The following is a 25180-nucleotide window of genomic DNA, read 5'->3' on the forward strand; positions in this document are numbered from 1 at the left end:
TTGACTGTTATGTCAGAATAAAAAATTGATCTGTCTTAGAATAAGGGTGGAAACAATACCACATTTGTGTTTTTATAGCTTTATATTATTTCTTGCCAGCCACCTCTTCTTTGGATAGATTTCTTATGATATGGAATTTGAAACCAAACTCCAAAGCCTTCAGATTTGTGGGTCATTTAGAAGGTGTAACCAGTGTGCAGTTTTCACCAGATGGGCACTTGCTGGCATCTGCCTCTCAAGACAGGACAGCCAGGTTATGGATTCCTTGTATGTAAGTTTTAATGAAAATTAAAGGTTTCCTGTCTGTTTGAGTTATGCCGATGTTGGAATTATGTTGGACTTAGGACATTTTATTCCTTTTCTAGTCTCTTCTAATAGGAGGTGTAAATGGAAATAGTTCTCACTTTTGTTCTTTGCAGAATTTTCCTTTGCAGACATGTTTGGTGCAAGGAATGCTTTTCTCACTGCATGTCATGGATATATTGTTAGGCATCAAACTGTTGTCCTTAAGATACTTGAAAATTTAACTTTTATTCCTACTTGCTGCATCCTCCCTATTCACAGGGGTTTGGAATGGGTAAACAATGCTACCAAAAATAACATCAGAGTTATGATCTGGATTCTAATCAACAAATAGCCCAAGTAATTATTCCCTATGGTCTAATATACGGGTCACTAAAAGCCAGCCTAAACAAGGGGGACAGAAAGTACTTATGGAAAATGCTTAAGGTATGTCAGCACTAGCCCTCTATCTCATATTCCTTTTCTGGGTCAAGGAAAGGTAGCTATCCCTTCTTTTCCCAGTAGATTTCTAATTAGAACTAACTAGACCAGTTCTTTAAACGAAAGTTCTCAGGTTTTGCACAGAGGCATGCCAGGGCAGTGAAGCAATGAAGAAACCTAGTTTTGTGTTCTCAAAGGGAGAGTCAACTAGAAAGTTGAGGGGAAAGTGGATTAATTGTAATATTTTAATCGCTTTTGATTATGTTATTGTGGAGCTAATGCATGTTATTATTATTTTTAATTTACAGTCACGGTGAATCCACGCCATTAAAAGGCCATACTGCACCAGTCCGCAGTGTGAACTTCTCACATGACAGCCAGTTTCTAGCTACTGCATCCAATGACAAGTCAGTAAAAGTGTGGAGCGTTTACAGCCAACGCCTTTTGTTCACCTTATCCCAGCACACACACTGGGTGCGCTGTGCCAAGTGAGTGTTTGTATGCTTTACCGTCTTGATTTTGAAAAGCAGTAGCTTCTTTTGTTCAGCTAGCTAGCAGATATTTTCTTCTTTTAAGTTTTCTGTACATATTGGCCCAAGACGTGGATTGAAAGCACATGATACAGCAGCTTGGCTGAAGTTAAGTAGATCTGTGGCTAGTCAGGGCCTGGGTGGGAGACTGCCTGAGAATCCTATGAACACCACCTTGAGTTCCATCATGGAAGAGGGCAAGGCTGTAAATGTAATAAATAAATTACACTTCAAGTGAGCACATATTCACTGTATGTAGTTGTCCTAACCAAGACAATGGGAATGTATTGAGAAAAAGTATATGAACAGTAGGAAACAGGGCAATATAAGTGTTAGCCACATTTGGACATCATGCTAAGTACTGGCTTAGTAGTGCGATATAAGTGAACTTAGCTTCCTCCTGGACTTGCATTATCCCCTATCCCTTTTCTTCCTCCTGCTTCATTTGTATGAAAATTGCACACGTAGAAGTGTTCTGGGCAAGAAACCTGCAAAGTTTCAGAAGGATAGGTGCAAGGGTTAGGGAGTTACAATGATTGAAAAACAGTTTTTTCATAGTGAAGTCTGATAGTGTCAGATGAATGTCCATCTCACAAACCCATCCTTGCCCTCCCTCAAAGCACAGTGATTGGAGAGCCCCTGGTAAAATGTCCTATGATTAGAAGGTGGACTTGTCAGTCACTCAACCCCACTTTTTCCCTTCCCGCTCATTTTTTTTTTTAGAGAAATGAAAGCAAAAGACACTATTTTTGGAGATAACGCCTTTCCAAATCCGAATTGTGAGCAGGATTCAGCTTTGGTTCAGAGGGAAGCCCACTTCCCCTTGAGAAGCACCAGAAATGGTCTGAAGAGTCCCGATTCAGCTTCGACTTTCATACAAGCATAGAATAGTAGGGTTGGAAGCGGCCTCTAAGACCATTGAGTCCAACCCCCTGCTCAGTGCAGGAATCTAAGTCAGAGCATCCCTGACAGGTGGCTGTCCAGCCTCATCCTGAATGCCTCCAGTGTGGGAGAGCCCACAACCTCCCTAGGTAATTGGTTCCATTGTCATATTGCTGCAACAGTCAGGAAGATTTTCTTGATGTTCAGCCGGAATCTGGCTTCCTGTAACTTGAGCCCATTATTCCGTGTCCTGCACTCTGGGATGATCAAGAAGAGATCCTGGCCTTCCTCTCTGTGACAACCGTTCAAGTACTCGAAGAGTGCTATCATATCTCCTCTCAGTCTTCTCTTCTCAAGGCTAAACATGCCCATTTCTTTCAGTCTCTCTTCATAGGGCTTTGTTTCCAGTCCCCTGATCATCTTTGTTGCCCTCCTCTGAACCCTCTCCAGTTGGTCTGCATCCTTCTTAAAGTGCAGTGCCCAGAACTGGACACAGTACTCAAGATGAGGCCTAACCAGTGCTGATTAGAGGGGAACTAGTACTTCACGTGGTTTATTATTTATCTATTATGTTTATATCCTGCCTTTTTTCCTCCTTAAGGAACCGAAGGCGGCGTACGTAATCCTCTTCCATTTTATCCTCACAACAACAACCCCGTGAGGTGGGTTGGGTTGAGAGTCTGTGACTGACCCAAAGTCACCCAGTGAGCTTCCATGGCCAAGTGGGGACTAGAACCCAGATCTCCTAACTCCCAGTCCAACACTCTAGCCACTACACCACACTGGCTGGTGATTTGGAAGCAGTACTTCTATTAATGCAGCCCCAAATAGCATTTGCCTTTTTTTGCAGCCACATCACATTGTTGGCTTATATTCAGCTTGTGATCGACAACAATTCCAAGGTCCTTCTCGCTTGTAGATTTGTTGAGCCAAGTATCCCCCATCTTGTAACTGTGCATTTGGTTTCTTTTTCCTAGGAGCAGAACTTGGCATTGATCCCTATTAAATTTCATTCTGTTGTTTTCTGCCCAATGTTCTAGCCTATCAAGATCACTTTGAATTTTGTTTCTGTCTTCCAGGGTATTAGCTATCCCGCCCAATTTTGTGTCATCTGCAAATCTGATAAGCATTCCCTGCACCTCCTCCTCCAAGTCATTAATAAAAATGTTGACGAGCACTGGGCCCAGGACTGAGCCCTGCGGTACCTCGCTCCTTACCTCTCCCCAGTTTGAGAAGGTCCCATTGATAAGCACTCTTTGAGTCCGATTCTGTAGCCAACTGTGGATCCACCTGATCGTTGTTTTGTCTAGCCCACTTTGAGCTAGTTTGCTCATCAGGATATCACAGGGCACTGTGTAGAAAGCTTTGCTGAAGTCGAAGTATATTATGTCCACAGCATTTCCACAGTCCACAAGGGAAGTTACCTGATGGAAAAATGAGATCAGGTTCGTCTGGCAGGATTTGTTCTTGACAAATCCATGTTGGCTTTGAGTAATCTCTGCATTGTTTTCAAGGTGCTTCCAGATGGATTGCTTTATAATCTGCTCCAGAATTTTCCCAGGGATTCATGTCAGACTGATTGGTCTGTAGTTCTCAGGATCCTCCTTTTTGCCCTTTTTGAAGATAGGGACAACATTAGCCCCCCTCCAGTCATCTGGCAGTTCACCCGTCCTCCATGATTTCTCAAAGAGAATAGACAGTGGTTCTGAGTGTTCTTCTACCAGTTCCTTTATTACTCTAGGATGCAGTTCATTTGGCCCTGGAGGTTTGAACTCATTCGAAGTAATTAGGTGTTGACCATATGCCTATCGATCTCAAGCTGCAATCCTGCCCCTTCAGCCTGTACTTCGCCTTTGCCAGGAAGGTCATAAACCCTGTTTCGGGAGAAGACTGAACCGAAGTAGGAATTGAACAGTTCTGCCTTTTTTTGTCATCTGTTACCATTTTGCCATCCTCATTTCATAGTTCAACCACCATTTCTTTCCTTTGTCTTTTATTATGTACGTATCCGAAGAAAGCCTTTTTGTTGCTTTTAGCATCTCTCGCTAACCTTAGCTCATTCTCAGCTTTAGCCTTCCTGACAACATCCCTGCAATTCTGTGCTACCTGCCTGCACTCTTCCTTTGTAGCTTGGCCTTCCTTCCACTTTCTATATGTGTCATTTTTGTTTTCAGGTCATCTCTAAGCTTTTTGTGAATCCACATTGCCTTCTTGTGTTGCCTTCCACCTTTTTTCTTTATTAAAATTGGCTTTCCTCAAATCAAGGGTACACATTTGGCTACACTCAGCTTTTGCTTCCTTTAGAACCAAGACCTTAAGTATAACATGGCCACTTTCCCCCAGAGTTCCCATAACTGCTACTTTATCCACTAAGTCATCTCTGTTGGTTAGGATCAAGTCAAGGATAAACGATCCTCTAGTTCCTTCCTCTACTTTCTGTAGGAGGAAGTTATCAGCAGCGCATGTCAGAAATTTCTTGGAGGGGCCACGTTTTGCAGAATTTGTCTCCCAACAAATACCAGGGAAATTGAAGTCCCCAATTACTACTCCATGATGCTTCCTTGTTGTTGTTGTTGTTCAGTTGTTCAGTCGTGTCCGACTCTTCGTGACCCCATGGACCATAGCACGCCAGGCCTTCCTGTCCTGCGCACTCTCCCGGAGCGTGCTCAAGTTCATATTCATTACATCGGTGATGCTATCTAGCCATCTCATCCTCTGCCGTCCCCTTCTCCTTTTGCCTTCAGTCTTTCCCAGCATCAGGGTCTTTTCCAGGGAGTTTTCTCTTCGCATTAGGTGGCCAAAATATTTGAGCTTCAGCTTCAGTATCTGTCCTTCCAATGAGCACTCAGGGTTGATTTCCTTTAGGATTGACTGATTGGACCTCCTTGCAGTCCAGGGGACTCGTAAGAGTCTTCTCCAGCACCACAGTTCGAAAGCATCAATTCTTCGGCGCTCAGCCTTCCTTATAGTCCAGCTCTCACAGCCATACATTACTACTGGGAAAACCATAACTTTGATTAGACGGACCTTTGTTGGCAAGGTGATGTCTCTGCTTCTTCCTATGCTGTCTAGCTTTGCCATAGCTTTCCTCCCAAGGAGCAAGCGTCTTTTAATTTCATGGCTACAGTCACCGTCTGCGGTGATCTTGGAGCCCAAGAAAGTAAAATCTGTCACTGCTTCCATTTCTTCCCCTTCTATATGCCAGGAAGGGATAGGGCCAGATGCCATGATCTTAGTTTTTTTAATGTTAAGTTTCAAACCAGCTTTGCACTCTCCTCTTTCACCCTCAACAAGAGGCTCTTTAGATCCTCTTCGCTTTCTGCCATTAGGGTGGTATCGTCTGCGTATCGGAGGTTGTTGATAATTCTCCCAGCAATCTTAATTCCGACCTATGATTCATCCAACCCGGCGTTTCTCATGATGTACTCTGCATATAAGTTAAATAAGCAGGGTGACAATATGCAGCCTTGTCGTACTCCTTTCCCAATTTTGAACCACTCGGTTGTTCCATGTCTGGTTCTTACTGTTGCTTCTTGACCCTCGTACAGGTTTCTCAGGAGACAGGTAAGGTGGTCTGGTACTCCCATCACTTTAAGAATTTGCCACAGTTTGTTGTGATCCACACAATCAAAGGCTTTAGCGTAGTCAATGAAGCAGAAATAGACGTTTTTCTGGAATTCTCTTGCTTTCTCTATGATGCAGCGAATGTTGGCGATTTGATCTCTAGTTCCTCTGCCTCTTCGAAACCCAGCTTGTACTTCCGGTAGTTTTCAGTTCGCATACTGCTGAAGCCTAGCTTGTAGGATTTTGAGCATCACCTTGCTGGCATGTGAAATGAGCGCAATTGTGTGGTAGTTTGAACACTCTTTGGCGTTGCCCTTCTTTGGAATTGGAATGTAAACTGACCTTTTCCAGTCTTACGGCCATTGCTGAGTGTTCCAAATTTGATGGCATATTGAATGCAGCACTTTAACAGTATCATCTTTTAGGATTTTAAATAGCTCAGCTGGAATACTGTCATCTCCGCTAGCTTTGTTGTTACTAATGCTCCCTAAGGCCCACTTGACTTCACTCTCGAGGATGTCAGGCTCAAGTTCAGTGACCGCACTATCATGGCTATCAAGGACATTACTATCATGGCTATCAAGGACATTAAGATCTTTCCTGTATAGTTCTTCTGTGTATTCTTTCGACCTCTTCTTAATCTCATCTGCTTCTGTGAGGTCCCTGCCTTCTTTGTCCTTTATCATGCCCGTCTTTGCACAAAACGTTCCCTTGGGATCTCCGATTTTCTTGAAGAGATCTCTAGTCTTTCCCATTCTGTTGTTTTCCTCGATTTCCTTGCATTGTTCATTTAAGAAGGCCTTCTTGTCTCTCCTTGCTATTCCCTGGAACTCTGCATTCAATTGGATATATCTTCCCCTTTCTCCCTTGCTTTTCGCTTCCCTTCTTTCCTCAGCTACTTGTAAAGCCTCATCAGACAGCCACTTGGCTTTCTTGCATTTCTTTTTCTTTGGGATGGATTTCGTTGCTGCCTCCTGAACAATATTACGGACCTCCGTCCATAGTTCCTCAGGCACTCTGTCTATCAGGTCTAATCCCTGAAATCTATTCCTCACTTCCACTGTATATTCATAAGGGATATGATTTAGGTCATACCTGAATGGTTTAGTGGTTTTCCCGACGTTCTTCAATTTAAGCCGAAATTTTGCAAGAAGCAGCTCATGATCTGAGCCACGGTCAGCTCCAGGTCTTGTTTTCACTGACTGTATGGAGCTTCTCCATCTTTGGCTGCAAAGGACATCATCAATCTGATTTCTATATTGACCATCTGGTGATGTCCATGTGTAGAGTCGTCCCTTGTGCTGTTGGAAAAGAGTGTTTGCTATGATCAGCATGTTCTCTTGGCAAAACTCTATTAGCTTTTGTCCTGCTTCATTTTGTACACCAAGGCCATGCCTGCCTGTTATCCCGGTGATTTCTTGACTTCCTACTTTAGCATTCCAGTCCCCTATGATGAAGAGGACATCTTTTTTTGGTGTTAGTTCTAGAAGGTGTTGTAGGTCTTCATAGAACCGATCAACCTCAGCTACTTCGGCATCAGTGGTTGGGGCATAGACTTGAATTACTGTGATGTTGAATGGTTTGCCTTGGATTCGTACTGAGATCATTCTATCATTTTTAAGATTGTACCCCAGTACTGCTTTTCCCACCCTTTTGTTGACGATGAGTGCTACTCCATTTCTTCTAAGGTATTCTTGGCCACAATAGTAGATATGATGGTCACCTGAATTAAATTCGCCCATGCCTGTCCATTTTAGTTCGCTGATTCCCAAGATGTCGATGTTCAATCTTGCCATCTCATGTTTGACCACCTCCAGCTTACCTTGATTCATTGATCTGACATTCCAGGTTCCTAAACAATATTGTTCTTTACAACATCGGATTTTCTTTTCACCACCAGACACATCCACAGCTGAGTGTCCTTTTGGCTTTGGCCCAGCCGCTTCACTCTTTCTGGCACTACTTGGAAATACCCTCTGCTCTTCCCCAGTAGTATATTGGACACTTTCCGACGTGAGGGGCTCATCTTCCGGCGTCATCTCTTTTAGCCTTGTGATACGTTCTATGGGGTTTTCTTGGCAAGAATACTGGAGTGGGTTGCCATTTCCTTCTCCAGTGGACCACATTTTGTCAGAACTCTCTGCCATGACCTGTCTGTCTTGGGTGGCCCTGCACGGCATAGCTTATGGCTTCACTGAGTTACGCAAGCCCCTTCGCCACAACAAGGCAGTGATCCATGAAGGGGATGCTTCCTTGAAACATTAGCAATTTGCTTTTCAAAAGTTTCATCCTTGTCTTCTCCTTGATTGGGTGGCCGGTAGTAGACTCGGACCACTATGTTCCTTTTATTCTTTTCTCCATTTATTTTAACTCAGATGCTCTCGATGGGGCTACCAAGCTCATCCTCCTCCATTTCTGGGCATAAATATGTATCTTTAACATATAGTGCAACTCCACCTCCCTTTCTGTTCCTTCTGTTCTTTTCGAACAAGTTATATCCTTCAATTGCTGTATTCCAGTTATGGGAGTCATTCCACCAAGTTTCAGTTACACCTATCAAGTCATAATTTCCCTCCCATATTAAGCATCATAGAATAGTAGGGTTGGAAGGGGCCTCTAAGACCATCGAGTCCAACCCCCTGCTTAGTGCAGAAATCCAAGTCAAAGCATCCCCTACAGATGGCCGTCCAGTCTTATCTTGAATGCCTCCAGTCTGGGAGAGCCCACTGCCTCCCTAGGTAATTGGTTCCATTGTCGTATTGCTCTAACAGTCAGGAAGTTTTTCCTGATGTTCAGCTGGAATCTGGCGTCCTGTAACTTGAGCCTGTTATTCCGTGTCCTGCACTCTGGGGTGATCGAAAATTGATTGTGGCCTTCCTCTCTGCAACAACCTTTCAAGTACTTGAAGAGCACTATCATATCTCCCCTCAAGTTCGTTCTGTTTGTTTCCCATACTCTGGGCTTTAGTATATAGACATCGAAGACAATGTGCTTTATATTCTGGCTTTTTTCCTACATGTTTTTGAAGACTATTATTGGGCGCTGTTAGAGCTGTTCTCTCCACTGTGGTGAATGAGCTTTGGTCCATTGTTACCTCCAGCTTTACATCTCCCTTCCCCATAGGATTCAGTTTAAAGCCCTCCTGATGAAGTTCTTCATGCTGTGGCCAAACACATTCTTCCCAGCCCTTGAGAGGTGCAACCCATCCCTTGCCAACAGTCCATCTTCCCGGAAGTATAGCCCATGGTCCCAGAATCCAACTCTCTCATGTTGGCACCACCTTCATAGCCAGTCATTCACCCAGAGTATTTTTCTTTCTCTTTTTATCCCTCTTCTAACTACTGGAAGGATGGATGAGAAAACTATCTGGGCCCCAAAGTTCTTGAGTTTCCTTCCCAAAGCTTCAATGTCTGACGTGATTTCTTCATAGCTCTGGTTGGCGGTATCATTTGTTCCCACATGGATGAGAAGAAAGGGTTACCTGTCAGTGGGCTTTATGAGTGCAGGCAACTTTTCAGTCACGTCTCTAATCTGTCCTCCTGGGAGACAGCATACCTGACGAGTCCATGGGTCTTTGTGACATACTTGGGTTTCAATCCCATGCAGCAAGGAGTCTCCCACTACTACCACTCTTCTCTTCTTCTTGTTGTAGACCTTGGTTTCATTGCCTCTGCTTGACTGACCTTCAGCCTCTTGCTCGCTCTCATGTGGGGCCCCCTGTAATTCTTCCTCTGCAGGCTGTCTTCCAGTCTCATCCTCAAGTACTTGAAAATGGTTCCATAGTTACACTGCTTCCACTGGTACAGAGTGGCTTCTAGTTCTTCTGCTCCTAACTGTCACCCTTTTCCAAGGAGTATGCTCTACTTCATTTTTCCTCACCTCAGCATTTTCCTCTTCTGCCTCAGCTTGCTGTTGCTCTTCAAGCTTCTGGTCTTCCCTTTGCTGCTGTAGTTCCCCCATTCTGTCCAAGAACTCTTCATGTTCTCTTATTCCATTGAGGTCGCCACTCGCCACTCCAGTCCTCTTACTTTTTCTTCCAGCAGTGTGATCACCTTGCACTTGTTGCAGGTGTAGGCCATGTTGATCTCAGGCAAGAAAAGAAACATTGTGCAGACCTTGCAGGTCACCACCACTGGAGAGTCTTTTCCTTCCATAGTCTCTAGTCCCTTTATGTTTCTTCCTTTCTGATTGTACTGGGATAGCCTGTACTTTGTCCTATATTCACTGGAGGTTAACAGAGTCCCACACATATGAAAGTGTGTGCTACAGGAAAAAGATTTTTTTTAAAAAATTGTTAGGGACCTCCTCCTTGACCTCCCCTGCCAAACTCCTGTTTGCTGTCCCTGTTCGTTTTCTCTGAGTGCTTGCTGTCTGGGAGCTTGCTTGCCTGTATAGTCCCTAGACCAGCTGGAGCAGCTTGCTCTGCTCTGCTCTGCTAGGAGACAGGAAACAGCCTTTGAAACTCCGTACCTTCACAGCTGCTGAGAGTGGCTGAGCTTTGGCTGAATCCAATGCACAGCCCTCCTTAAAACCAATAAAAACAACAGCAAACTATTAGGTCATTTGCCCAACCTCTCTTGTGGTCTTGAAGAGTCCAGTGGATCTGGGTGTGTGGATGTGAATGAGCCAATTGACTAATGGATCCATAAAAGTCAGAAGTAATGGTGGTTACTAGGCCTTTGACCTAGAGACAAAACAGGATTTAAGAACACTTGTTTGTTGTAAGGGACTTGGCCATCCCAACCTTCCTAAGCTTTGTATTCTTCGAGTGTTTTTGATTCATTGCTTGGACCTACTTCTGCAGATTATGGTGGTTGATAGGACGTCTTACTCTGTTGATGCTGTGATCCTTTTCTATATGATTCAGATCCAACGTTTCCGAACATTTCTACCATCTGTGTGTGAGACTAACAATTTTCTTGTAGCAATGTAGAATAATTATTTAAGCAGGTTTTTAGCACCTTAAGGCTGTAATCCTATGCACACTTACCTAGGAGTAAGTCCCATTGAACGCAATGGGGCTTACTACTTAATACATGTGCATAGGATTGTACTGCATGATAAGTCTGGACTTTTGAGTTTAAATGCTTTGTAATATGTTTTAACTGGTTGTATTTCAGAAGAGAGGGAGAAGAGGAAGAAGTAGTGAGAAAGAGAGCAAGGCTAGGAATGGGAGAAACAGTGAGATAAAGATGTTGGGGGAGAGCAATACTGAGGCTAGAGACTGGGAGCGAGGGAGAAATAGCAAGGCAAAGGCGGAGAGGGAAGAAAACGAGCTAGGAAAGGGGTTGGGGGAGAGAAAGAGCAAGGCTTGACGCTGGGAGTGGAGAGAGAGCAAAGGGAAAAAGTCTATGTGGCTGGAAGAAGAGTGGGTGGGGCCAGGAAGCAACTCTTCTCTTCTTACCCACTCAATCACTGATCAGCAGTAGGTTCAGGAACAAGAAGGAGATGCTGGAGTCCAAATATTTTTCAAGTTTTTAAAATTAAAAATAATTTTTGAAGGAAGCAAGGAGTGGAAGCCTTTGTGGGCACCTTGGAGATCTCCATGGGCGTCATGATGGGGACCTCTGTCCTAAAGAATAGGACAGAATAGAAATTTAAAAGGCAGAGAAGAATACTAGTGTTCTGTTCAGGACAAAATGATAATTATCTCTGCATACTGAAATTGATTTAGGCACTACTTGTGCAGATGTAAATCAATTTGCTGTTGTGATGAGGGTTTTGTTTGTTTGCGTTTGTGTTCGTTTCACGTTTTTTTTCTTTCCTTTCTAGATACTCACCAGATGGAAGATTAATAGTATCTTCCAGTGAAGATAAAACTGTTAAAATCTGGGATTTGAGAAACAAGATATGCATTGATAGTATAATAGACCATGATGGGTAAGTACTGTTAATATAAGAAAAAAGGGGAAATATTTTAGCAACCGTTGCGTTATATCGACAGGTGGTCATAAGAGAGAGGTAAAAGTGTTCTGATTCATTTTGGAGATATTTTATAGCTACCTGCAAAGAGGTTGAGTTGCTGGTTCTTCCTTTTTTTGGCTGTTAGAATTCATTGCTACCCTTTCTCTGAATTTACCCTCGTCATTTTCTTCCTCTTTAATAAATACTACAGTGCAAAGAAGTTGAGTCTATGGAAATTTTATCTTTTAGGATCTCCAAAGTAGTACATGAGGCTAAATCCTATTAGATGCAGTATGTCTTACCTTTAGCTGTGCTTTATTCTTTTCCCATTCTGCACCATGGTTATGTTTGGGCTATAATAGAAAAAACTGTCTCGGAAAAAGTAGACCTGCCTCCTGAGAACTAAGTTATTCCCACTTTAGTGGGTTTAGGATTGCAGCCCTAGTTACTGCCATGTGAGAAGTACAGAAAAATAAGCTGAAAATAAAACCCAGGAATGGTGTAATAAACAAAATAATGTACTATTTGGACAGAAACAGTCCCATACAGTCACAATCTCAAGGGCAGCAAATTTGGACTTAAACTTTATAACAACACTGAAAGCATTGAACTCCAGAGTATACACAGGAATGATCATTGTCTAATGCTGTAGATTGTCTTACATTAAGGTCCTCATTCTATACACTGAGTGAGTAAAACCTTCTCTTTAAAAAGCATTTTACTCATTCCAAAAGAGGAGATATTTCACCAGAGTTTTATTTCCTAGTACTCCCCCAAATTTCCATTTTACCAAAGAACCCCTTCTCTCCCAGAACTTGCCCAATCTTTCCTCTTCTTCTGGGCCTTCACATTTTTGTGAACCTCCCAGAGAGCTTCGGCTATTGGGCGGTATAGAAATGAAACAAATAAAATAAATAAAATTCACATCTCTAGCCAGGGTATGCAACAAGGGCAACCACAGACGTAATCTGATAGCAGCCGCTGCCGATGGTTCACTGCATCGGGTAGGGGATTAAGAAGCGGAAAATGGGAGTTCAGCCCCCCTCCCCAACACACATGCAGACACACACACGTTCTGCATGTCTGGCAAAAAGAAATAATTTGCCTAAACTTCCTCACCATGGAGGAATAGCCAGGAGCATCCTAGTCACTGCTGCTGATTTTAGGGTGAGCCTCCCTCCTGGCCTGCATGGAACAGAGTGTGGGATGAATCCTGTACCTGTGGGAGAATACAGACAGAGGGGAGATATAGGCAGAGAGCAATATGAAGCAGCTGGAACATACGGCCCCTGGATGCACAGTATTGTCTCTGAGGGAGTGGGAGAGAAGAAGGAGTGGTGCCACTTGAGTGCGCAGCCGGATCTCATGCCTCTGTCCCCCAATGGGGGAACGGGGAGGCTGCAGGGACTGTGGGTATACTTCCTCCTTGGAGGCTGCAGTGGAATGTCGTTGTGCTGGCGACAGCTTGTCCTGCTGCATGCATCCAGGCTGTGATTCTGCAAGGCAGAAGTGCTTGTGAACGTTTGGCCAGCAATGGCTGTGCTTGGTGTGGAGTGCCTGGCCTTTGCCAACCAACATCTTGCCCGCAGATGGAGTCAGTTCTGCTCCTGGATGTGGGAGACACTCTTGCGGGGTTGGGGGGGGGGGGTCGGAGAGAGTGGAGTGGCGAGTGCTTGTTGGCTGTCCGTGTCTGGAGTCCTAAGGTGAGATACATAATAGAGAAGGGTTAGCAATATGCTAGGGTTTCCATGTGTGTTCTGGAGACAGGCTGTTTGTGCAAAATGCTTCCCTCTTGTGCTAAGTGCTCTTTTTCACCAAAGCTACGCTTTGTGAGGTCCAAGTGTGCACAACCTGAAGCCAGAGAGATGTAGCCCCACGCCACATACTCTTACCATCTGTTATTACAGGTGGTGTTGTGCTGACTTACCCCATAGTTTATGCTTTGTTGTGGCGACCCGGGCAGGGCATTTGTCATTGTGGGGGCAGCTATTTCCGCTAATTTTTTCCTCTCTAATTTTTTCCTTTGAAGTCAATGGAAATTCCTTGCGCCAGGTCTGGAGCTGGTGTCACCGCCGTTGATGGGGGTGTGACCATGGTTTGGAGGAGCATAGAATATGGTACAAGTGCTGCTACCATCCCACCCACAACTCTACCCTGTTTTAGCTGTTTTGTCAGTATATCTGTCGTGGTGGCATATCTTGTGTTCTGACATTGTAGTAGGACTTCCACCGAATCCTATAGCCCCTCAGCCGATGTAGCTTGAGTATAGGATTGGTCTGTACATGGAAAGAAAATGAATAAGCAGTCTGATAAATTCCAAGGAAGTTGGGCCTTTTTTTCTTAGAGTTTTCTGCCTGATCAAAGAAAGCAAGTCTGTACCATCAGTACAGTCAGAACATCTCTACCATGTTTTAGCCTTCGCACAACTCGCCCAAGACTTTTGAAGACAAAGTTAAAGAGAAAGTAGAATTGTATCTCTCCAAATAATAGACTGAAGTCCATAGTCTCATTGCAGATGTATTATGTTCACCATTTCAAAAAGCATTTTTCATGGGATATTTGCACTTTGCAGAGTGCACTGCCTGCAAAATAAAAATATGTTGCAGAATGGCAAGGCTGTAGGTGAAAACAATAGCCTTGCAAATATTTACCAGTTTGTTTGTTTAAGGAAGCCCACATGAACTCCTGCACTTGAGTGGTGCTTTGGGAGAGCACTCAGTCTGTAAAACAGGGTGGGGAACCTTATGCCCAGGAGCCAATGTAGCCCACCGGGGGTTCTAACCCCGCCCTCCAGGGTTCTCAATATGGCTGCGCCCTTTCCCCTGACCCCACCCCTTCCCCCCCACAACTACTGATAGTTTGGTGGTTTCCCTGCTTTTCTGCTATTTTTCCCCTTTCTAAAAGGTTGAAATGCCCCTCCTATGGCCTACTTACCAGCAGTAAGACCTTTAAGCTAAAATATGGTGGTTATTTTTGGCCCCGCCTCTTTTGCCTTTGGTCCTACCCCTTTGCCTTCAGCCTCACCCACCACTGGAATGTTACTCACAAGAGCTCTGAAATTTAATTTGGCTCTCGAGCTGAAAAAGGGTCCCTACTCCTGTCCTAAAACCAATCACAAAATGGCATGATATGGAGAGGGAATATCCTCACTTCTCACTCATTACGTCAGAGCCGCTAACCAGTAAGTGCCCATAGCACTCATTTAGCCTTATCCCAGTTGAGTTTCAGTTTAGCAGTTACTATGCTAACTGGGTGAAAATGACATTTTTCCGGTTAAGAGCTGAATAAAAAAATGTGGACAAGCTCTTGGAAAAGAGAGAAGATGGAAGTTCAGAAAGAGTACTTTCATCTGTCAGAAATGATCAGAGTTCACACCAAAACAGACAAGTGAGGCAAGGAGGGGTTGCATTGCTTCACACTGCCTCACCCAGTGTTCAGGAGACTCTAGTGCAGCCTTCCTTCAATGTGGCACCCTCTAAATGTGTTGGACTGTAACTCCCATAATTTCTGCCAGCATGATCCCTCCAGAAATTTTGGATTACAGTTTCCATCATCCCTGCCATTGGCTATGCTGGCTGGGAATTATGGGAGTTGCAGTCCAACACATCTGGAGGGTGCCAGATTGGGAAAGGCTGCTCTAGTGAAGCCTTCCCCAACAAAACTCCCTCCAGATGTTTTGGCCTCCAACTTCCATCAGTCACAGCTAGCATGGCTGGGGATGATGGTAGGTGTAGTCCAAAACTTCTAGATAGACGCGGGTTGGAAAGACTGCTCTAGTGCATAGAAATGTACAAGAGGGAACATCAGACATTTCTTGTACATTTCCATCCTTTTGATGGAATCAGCATGTGCAAGTCTACAGTGCACTGCGTGATATCCTCCTTCTTTTGATAGTAGTGATGTAACACCACTCCCCTGCCTGCTTGATGTGCAGGTGACTCCAGCATGCTTAAGTAGGGAGAGCACTGCATTTTGGCAAGGGAGAACCAGGTTCAAATGCTGCTTAGTAATACAGTTGCCACCATCTCAGTGTGACCTATCTTACAGGGATATTGAAAGGACAGAATGAGATGAACCAAGTGAACCAGTGAACCAAGCCAAGGGGGTGGCATTGTTTCTTAACAGTGACAAATCATTATTTCTAATGCTTCTTTGTAGATTTGCAAACTATGTGGACTTCAGTCCTGATGGGACATGCATAGCTTGTGCAGGTTCTGATCACACAGTGAAGATCTGGGACATTCGAATAAACAAATTATTGCAGCATCACCGAGGTAAATGTTTATGCCCCTCAGAATGACTAAATCTCTCTCTCTCCCTCTCCTGTAATTTCTCTAAGAGCTAGTAGAGAAATATATATTGCTTGTTAACTTCATGCCTAGATAGAGCATTTTAGCCTCTTCATTTTTAAATTCTATGGCAGCATTGCAAATATGTCAATAGTTTGGAGCTATAGAAAGTATTTCATAAAAAGGCTTTTACTAAATTCAGTGACAGCTTGGAAGATTTGTTTTTAATTGCTCAGACAACTCATGCCATTAGGAAACAATGTTTTTCTAGCTTATGTTCCTTGGAAATTTGGTGAAATGCATGAACAGAATAGTATTACGATTTAAAAAAAATAATAATGTAATTCCTTTTTATGTTCTTGTTTCAGGGTTAATCATACACTAAAAATTTCAATTTTATTTTGTTCGTACTGAGCAAAAGTGCTTAGTTTGAAGAACTTAAACATGTAATTCCTTTTTAGAAACCACTGTTTTTCAGGTGTTCGAAGCATAGTACATGTTTTCTTACACAGTATAAACCTTTCTTTCCTTTTTATCTTGCTTTTCAAAATACTGATGTTGGATTTTGTTGTTATTATGGTATCATGGTGGGATTTTAAGGAGAAGGCACAATAAGATGAAAAATTTCTCTACTACTCATTTGCAAGCTGACCTTTTCCAAGCTATTAATGGAGACTGTGGACATTTTCTCTGTAAAATCACACAAAAATATTTAGTAGACTGGAAAATAATCATGCATAGCCCGCAATGATCATCTAATGCAAATGTCTACCCTAATGTAGAAATCTCTAGAGAGATTTCTGTCACACCCTCTAGTGACAAAAAAGATGATGACTACCTAAGGGCTTTTCAGCTAAGCAGGGTTTTTTTCCTATGAGGTTTAAAAGGTGACTGAGAAAAGATCATATTGCCCCAGTGAAGATTCTTATCTTATATATATCTTATGTATATAGGTTTGCTTCTCCTACTCACTCACTGTCCTTAGATACGTTGTTTAAATAGATTTTCTACATTCTACAAGAGACTGAGAACTCCCAGGACCAATAGACAATTTTCACCTAGGACAGCATTTTGATTTTCTGTGTAAAATATGCTTCGTCACTTGTTCCAGTGAAACATGCTATTCAGCCACTCCAAGTGACATGTTGTTTACAGTCTGTATAGTCTGCATATTGTTTCTGTCATAAGAAGAAAGCGGGAACTTAAAAAATCTACAGCAGCACAATTTTGTAAAACGAGTAACTGAACCGTTGTTGTAAACTCTTGTCACAGCTTGAGGTGTTGCCTAGTCTGAATATTGCTATTAATCATTTTAGCAAACTGTTCCTTTTTGACAAAGTGTTTTAAAGCTTCAATCATGATGTAATTTAAAGATAATTATGGTTCACGTCATTAAAACTGAGTGGCATTGCTATTTTAAGCCACAAGATGGCAGCAAAATGGTGTAGCTCTAATCACATTTTCCTAAGGATGCACAAAAGCCACTTACCTGGTCTCGCAGCTTGCTTCGCGGTGGGGGGGAAGCGCTTCGCTGCTCCCCCCGAAGTTCAGGCCGGGGGGGGAGGCTTCCCACCTCGCCCGGCCAAAATTCAGGCCGGGGGGGAGGCTTCCTGCCTCACCCGGCCGAAATTCAGGCCGGGGAGGAGGTGCCTCGCCTCGCCCGGCCGCGAAATAAAAAGTAAAAACAAAAACGCCCCCGTGATAGGCTACGTGACGATTAACGTAGCCTATCATGGCTAGACCTGCAAAATCAGCCGTGATAGGCTACGTTAATCGTCACGTAGCCTATCACGGGTGACTTTAAAAAAAAAAAACGCGTACGCAAATGGTGGCCCCCATAGGGAGCCGCCATTCGCGTTCCTTATTTGGTCGCTGTAGTCTACGTAAATCTTTACGTAGACTACAGCGACCAAATAAGGAACGTGAATGGCGGCTCCCTATGGGGGCCGCTATTAGCCATACGCGCTTTTTTTTTTTTTTAAGTCACCCGTGATAGGCTACGTGACGATTTACGTAGCCTATCATGGCTGACTTTGCAAATCTAGCCGTGATAGGCTACGTTAATCGTCACGTAGCCTATCACGGGGCCTTTTTTTTTTTTTTCTTTTTTTACTTTTATTGGAATGGTGGCGGCGGCAGCCGGTCAAAAGACCGGCTGCTGCCTCTGCCCCTGTCGAAGACCTGACGAACCGCTGCTGGGAGGGACATTCGGGAAAGGTAAGTCCCGTCCCGCGGGGGGCGGGGGGGGCGGAGAATTTCTCCCCGAAACTACTTCGGGGGGGCCGAACACGTTGGCACTCGGCCCCCCGAAGTTTCGGGGAGAAATTCTCCCCCATCCCTACATTTTCCACCCCCTAGTAAGGAAGACTGTTTGAGCATGGCCTAGAAAATATAATCATCTTGATAAGACATTAGTGTATCTGTGCTCTGTTTTTCTTACATTTGGCTGTTATTGGGGTCCAAATTTCAGCCACTTCATTCTCCATTTCCAAAGACCGATCCTTCTGACCCAGTAATCTTCCCTGGTTGGGTATAGGAGATTCAGTTCTTTCAAAAGCTGAAAGTTCTCCATCACTGATGTTATACAATATATGTCAATTCTCTACTGTCTGCAGGTGAAAGGGGAAACCCCCAAGAATATTTAATTCCCATTTCCCACAAAATAGTGGTCACTCCTTTTCATTTGCTCCTGTGGTACAGGTTTCTGCCGGCTGATCCTAAAATTCTTCAATATTACGATCCTGGTTTTCAACTCAGTAGCAGCATGAGACAGGTGTAATAAAGTGCCTTCATCTTGGTAACCATAAACTGAACAACGATGTCACTTTGCTATTGCCCATTCTGATGCCCGCAAGGGCTTAGTTTATGGGATCTTTCAATTAATAAGGCTCTTGAAGAATTGTCAGTAGCCATTCTTGCAGAAACCTCTCCATATCAGATCCTTCTATATGGTTCAGAAACCCTCAAACATTTGTCCTGCAGCCACAATTTCCCAAATCATCAATTTTAGTACGCAGTTCCTTTTGTCCCTTAGAAATTATCTTAACCTTGTGGAGTTTGTTGTTGTCATTTTGGCAAACGTTCAGCTGTTTCTTGGGCTGCACTGGCAGTTTTCTCCACTCTTCTGATGTTCTGCTATTTCCTCTTAGCCTTTTCTTAATTGGAGTTAAGTGAGCTGTAAATTCTAACAATCCTCCCTTAGTACTTGTAGTGCTCAAGAGTTCAGCAGTAAGATCTGGAGACATACCCTGAAGTATAGCAGAGAAGTCATTATCTCCTCCTCCAAGCCCATTTTGCGTGCCTGGGAGTAAGGTAGCTCTGCACCTTCTGCAGGGCTTTAAAGATAATTTGTGAGTGTTCCAAGCCTACCCCTGGGCATCTTTGACCTAATGGATGCCTGATCTGGTCATATGAAGCTGTGAATGGCTTAATAGCTGTTGGATCTAGATTGGTTTCACTGGTGTGAATCACAGAGCTCAGGTTCTACACCACCATCTTAGGTGGTGATGTCACATAACTCCCTCACTTTGGTATTTTAACATATTATTTGGCTGTGCTTTTCATTCTGTAGAGCCAGTGCAGCTATTAACGCTCCTGTGTGCAATTCTGTACCTATTTATGTTTACTTAAATCTTGTTGAAGTCAGGGGATCAACACATGTAGTGGAGCGTAGGATTCCTGACTTAAGCAGTTCCTTACAGACTGAATTTGTCATTTTCCAAAGCAGAAGTTTCTGGCCTATTATTTATGGTGCTGTAATTGTAGATATTAAAGAAGGGGGTTATTCTTTGAATCCTAAAAAAGTTGCTTAACAATGAAGTGTAATGTTAGAGGAGCAGGAAAAACAGTATTTGAATCTGCTGCAAATGAAAGATAGCACAATATATATCTTCAAAGCAGAGTGTCAGTCTTCTAAACACAGTGCAATACGAACAGAGATCCAGTTGAAAGTGAGCCATAATGGCAGTTTAGGGATAAGAGAGTAGCAATGGGTCAGAATGGTTAGCGACCAGGCAAGTCGAAAACCACTTAAAGGCTAGGTAAAACTAAAAGCAAAAAGGGTTGCTCATTTGAGAATGAGCTGCATTTAAGAAACCAATCAGCTTTAAGTTGCAATCCGTTGCACACTTACCTGGAAGTAAATCCCATTGAAAACAATGAACCATTTCTGAGTAAACATCATTAGGATTGTGTTGTTAGTTAATGAAGATATTAGTGACCCCTATGTTTGCATCAGTATCTGAATTATTTTTACTTAAATCAGTTCACAGAGCTGGCGTTAACTACACATCTTTCCATCCTTCTGGTAACTATCTCATCACAGCCTCTAGTGATGGTACCCTAAAGATTATGGATCTCTTAGGAGGAAGACTCTTGTATACCCTTCATGGACATGAGGTAACATGCTGTTATTCTTTGGTCTTCAATCGCTGGTCTTGCTTTTAAGGGCCTCTTTGTACATTGCTATTTGCCAACACAAAGATCAGATCTGTGTAGAAAATACAAAGTTACTGTAACATAAAAAGTGTTGCGTGACTATGTATTTGTGCTATGAGTACACCAGTTGGGTAACTGCTGTACACCTAAGCACAAAGCTACACCCTTCTCAATAGAAACATATTATAGTAGCAATTTAGTTACCATGCCAGAAAGTATATGACTTGTCATGATGATTATACAGTTGCCAGTTATGTCCCCATATCTAAATACAAAGATGCTTGGACCTCACTAGCTGATTGTTTAAGTTCTTCTAAGACTGCTGAAATGTTGGTATACTCCTAGACCAGTACATTCTGATTACAGTGGCATGATAATCTTGCAGCAAGAACAGAACCCTCAAATGCAGAGATACAGGAGCCCGCCATTTTTTGCTGGTCTTGGTAGCCAAGCCAAAACCTATGGTCACCTGCCTCTCCCCTTGCTGGTCTGGGTGCCTTGGTTCACACTCCAGCCAAGGAAGCCCTGACAAACAATTGGGGGTACTTGCCCAGTTGGCCACTGTTTGGCTGAGGTGTGCCAGGAGTTTTAGCTGAGCAGCAGCCAAGGATGTTCCTGCCCATCCCTTCTTGCTCCAGAGCAGGAAAGGTGGGGTGGGAGGGTGCTTGCTGATTTGGCCCTGTATAGCTGGGGTACTTCTGCCACCTCTGCAACACAGTGGCCAAACAACCCTGGACTTCCTCCCAGCCTTGGGAACTGGAGACGAGTTGAGGTTCGCTGAGCAACAGCCAGAACTATCCTCACCCATCTCTAGAGCTCCACCATCATGCTATAATGAGCATGGCTTTCCATGCTGTAGCGGGCATGGTGAGCAAACGTGGAAGTCATAGGAAGCTGCCTTCTACTGCGTTAGACCATTGGTCCATTCAGCCCAGTGCTTTTGACACTGGGCAGGATTCTTTCCTAGCCTTACCTGGAGTTGAAGGGAATTGAAACTTTTACATGAAAAGCATGTGCTTCTAGCACTGAGCTAAAGGCCTCTCCCCTAGTTGGGGGGTTGGCATACCCTACTTGTTAAATCGGATGGTTTGTCTTAAATCTTCAGGAGTTGTCCTGTCTTCCATCACTACAAATTTGGACAGCCATTCCTAACAGGTATGCCAAGAACAATCCATGAACAGCCCATGATTTTAAAGAGTCTATGATTTTAAACAAGCATATTACCAGAGATGGCTGACTCCATCAATGTCTACATGTGTCATTTATTTATTGAATATATATTTGCCTTTCCTCCAGAAGATGGCACTCAAGGTGGCTGACAATAAAATCAAGTTATAAATAAAATCTTAATTCAAACATAACATAAAATTAATTAAAATACAATTAAAAACACAACAGTAAAAGAAATGCACAACACCAACCAATTAAAAACCCTTTCAGCAACAGACCATCCTATATGCCAAAGGCCTGCCTAACTAAAAACGTTTTTGCCTGCCAGCAGAAGGACCACAGAGGTGGGGGCTAACCTAGCCTCTTTCAGCAGGGAGTTCCAGAGCCTGGGAGTGCCCACCGAGAAGGTCCTGTCTTGTGTCCCCAACCAAACGTGCCTCTGATGGCAGTACCAAGAGAAAAGCCTCTTCCAAGGATCTTAAAACCTGGGAAGGTGGTATTTATAAACTGGATCATAAAATCAGTTTATATAAACTTTCTGAACTGGACGATAAATCCTGTTTCCAACCTCCAAACCCATCAGCATAGCCGGGCTGCCATGGTCATTTCTCTTTACCAAGCATCTCATGGCCACCACTTAAAGTCTTGCTGCACTGTGGTTTCATCCAAGCAGGAGCTGATTCTCTTAATTACGTGGCCAGTGGCTACAGACAGTGTTGCCATGACTCTGCTACTGCACACTTTTGCATGGCTATTGGGTTGCTTCAGTCTTGACTTTGCTGTGTGGCCAGTTAGTGTTGGTATTTTTTTTAAAAAATGTCTATCATACTTACTAGCCCATACAGAACTCGAGAGATGACCAGATACCATGTGGACGCAGCTACTGTACACTGAGATGAGTGGTACCTGTTCAGTTAAAACAGTCCTGAGACAGCCCACACTGGGTTGATTGAATAGAAACAGTGGAATTGGGCCTTGTCAACATATTTAACTCCCAAGTCTCACTCAGTTCTATTTCTGCTTTGAACCAGGAGTGGGGATAGAATGAAACTCTGCAGGACTTTACAGTGGAGATGATAATGAATACCACACAGTATGTTTTGGCTTAAAAGGGACAAAAGGCTATGTGAAAACTTCTGAAAGGTTTTAATATTGTCTTTTATGAACAGTCTACTATTTTGCCTCAGAATACTGCATAATATAACAAAGGAATGGCTTGGATGATAAAAGTTGACATTTCTGTCTTTAGCATATGCAGTATGAACCAAAAAAACATCAATTTTTGCTTTGAATTTACCTATTGAAAATGAATAGGAAAGAAAACAGGCAAGAAATATAGGATTCACCAAGTGGGAAGAGGAGAGAAAATACATAAAATAAAAGTGCGAAGCTGTTTTTAATAGAACTGCATTTTCTTTTTCTTTTCTTAACTAGGGACCTGTCCTCTCTGTAGCCTTTTCAAAAGGTGGGGAAACATTTGCCTCTGGAGGTATAGATGGACAGGTTTGTTAAACCTTTTGAATTCTTAACATAGAAACACAATTCTTAATAGGTGCTCTAAACAAATATGACTCTCTTTGTTGATAGTTTCTCAAAAATCTTGTTAAAATTTGAGCCTTTGTTACATGTTGGTGGAGGCATGGCTGCAGTGCATGGGGGGTATGTGTGACCACCCTTTCGAATTTGCAGCCTTCACTCAAGGGTTGTTGTGCTGTGTGAACCCAGCGAGCATGGGTTATGCGAGGGTTAAACAACTCTCACATAAGCCACAGTCTGTTTTAGGGTTATTTGAGGGTTGTTTAACCCTCGAATAACCTGTGCTCGCCAGGTTCACACAACACAACACCTCCAGAGCGGGGGTTGCATAAGCAACCTAGTGCCCACGGGCACCACGCATCATCCGAACCCAGTCACTGAGTCCTTGCTAGGTAAACCTTGTTTGTAATTAAATAATTGAAGATGCCTTCCTGCTTAAATTGAGGGACTGCAGTTTTTAAAGTTGAGTTAAACACAAGCAAATATATAGTCATGACTTCTTTTAGGTGCTGCTGTGGAAGACTAGTTTTGATGAAATTGAATATAAGAAGGTTCTTAAAGATTGCATGAGAAAAATACACATGGATGAGCCTCCTCACCTTCTTGATATTTACCCTCGATCGCCACATCGCCATGATGGAAAATCACAGTCAGCTGAGGTAAACTGTCATGATTTATACTATTAAACTATTTGTGAATTAACAAATAGTTGTCTGCAAGTGGGGCTTTCAACAAAATGTTGCAGTATGGAGTGCTTCTGTTCAAGGTTCCAGACAGACAGTCATCCCCTTTTCCAGGCTACTCCTTTCTGTTGTTTCCATAATAGCCAGTCAGCATTCAGTAGCTACTGAGCATTCAATACCCACAGTTCTCATTGGGCTGCTTGGGGCTTCTTTCCCCTGCTCCCTTGATTTTGTTTTGTTTTTTTCTAAATATTTGTTGTTCTTCCCCCAAGTCTGCTAATACTTCCCTCTTATGTTTGGATAGTCTGTTTTGACTGTGTAAGGAGTTCAAGTACTCATAGTATATAGGATGTACCCCCTGTAGTTCAAGATGTCTTATTGGCACTGATACATAAAAATTTTAAGCCAGTGCTACTTAAAACATTTTGTGCGGTCCATTTTCCCTTGATCTTGTATAACACCAACAGAAACTAGTTTGCTATTAGGTCTGTAAAGAATTCATAGAATTATTCATTAAGGAGACTCATGATGACTGATGTGGTTCCTGGGCTCTGTAGTCATGGATCTATAGGCCACTGGGGTCTGCTGTTAGTGGATCAGTTCCAGCACAGTCCCAGTTATTTATCCATCCCCATGATCCAGAAATCTACTAATACTATTCAGGCTTTACCAACTACATAAATATTTGTGCACAGATATGGAGACAGAGGGACAAGAATGGATATAAATGCATGCAAAAAGAGAAGAATAGTGTCACAGAGTGAGAAACAATTGTCATGATTATTGGGTTTATTAAATATAGCCATGAATGAAAAAGAGTAACTTTTAATAGAATTATTATAATGTTACCAATTGCAGTTTGGTTTAGCTACTTTCAGTTTTGCTCCTCCTTGTTTTTAGTAGCTTCCTAGCACAATATCCCGTAATGGTTTTTTTAATGCCATTGTTACAACAACAGGCAGTCTTTCACACATTTTACATGGCAGATGGTTTGGGGTTTTTTTAAACCCACTGTGCAGTGGCACACATTGGAGAATTGTGATCAGCTGTCTAACCCCTGTGCCCATTTTATAGGTATTAATGCACATCTCCTCTTCATGCTTTATAGTATTAACCCATGATAAATATTGCTTTTCCACAAGGAAACACCTCTGCCAAAGTATGAATCAGCCTTACAAAATGGAAGCAGAACCAAATAAATAATCCAAGATAGTTGCAAAAGTACTGATGAGTAGACAGGGGTGAAGCACACATGCAGAGAGACCATAAGCATTTGGAAATACAAGGATAGGGAAGATTATCTCATATAGCTGGACATTTTTTTGAACAAAGCTAAGTGCTTATGGATGAACATACATTAAACAAAGAACATATTGTATCCTCAGTTGGCTGTAGCACATTCCTGGCAGTTGTCGTTATCGTAGAGAGGATCAGGGAAACTGGAAGATGCTGGGCAGAATCC

The 25180-nt window shown here is 43.0% G+C and overlaps 1 protein-coding gene across 33 annotated transcripts in view; it reads left to right on the forward strand.

The window, feature by feature from the left end:
• The window catches only part of POC1B (POC1 centriolar protein B), a 124486-nt gene that overhangs the window by 23496 nt on the left and 75810 nt on the right, over positions 1-25180 (forward strand). For 29 of the 33 annotated variants that reach the window (XR_014784378.1, XR_014784380.1, XR_014784379.1 and 26 more), the window contains exons 3-9: positions 100-271; positions 1032-1211; positions 11472-11579; positions 15762-15877; positions 20157-20290; positions 22934-23002; positions 23542-23694. Coding sequence is in view for 29 of the 33 variants with exons in the window: in XM_084810316.1 (XP_084666442.1) it covers positions 100-271; positions 1032-1211; positions 11472-11579; positions 15762-15877; positions 20157-20290; positions 22934-23002; positions 23542-23694 (932 nt within the window). In the remaining 4 variants the exon portion in view is untranslated. The remainder of the gene's footprint in view (positions 1-99; positions 272-1031; positions 1212-11471; positions 11580-15761; positions 15878-20156; positions 20291-22933; positions 23003-23541; positions 23695-25180) is intronic. The other 4 variants (XM_084810328.1, XM_084810326.1, XM_084810325.1 and 1 more) reach the window with 1 other exon arrangement.

This window comes from Heloderma suspectum, chromosome 7, assembly GCF_057233095.1.
Source record: "Heloderma suspectum isolate Gila_16-S chromosome 7, 16-S_ref, whole genome shotgun sequence".
NCBI classification, from domain to species: domain Eukaryota; kingdom Metazoa; phylum Chordata; class Lepidosauria; order Squamata; family Helodermatidae; genus Heloderma; species Heloderma suspectum.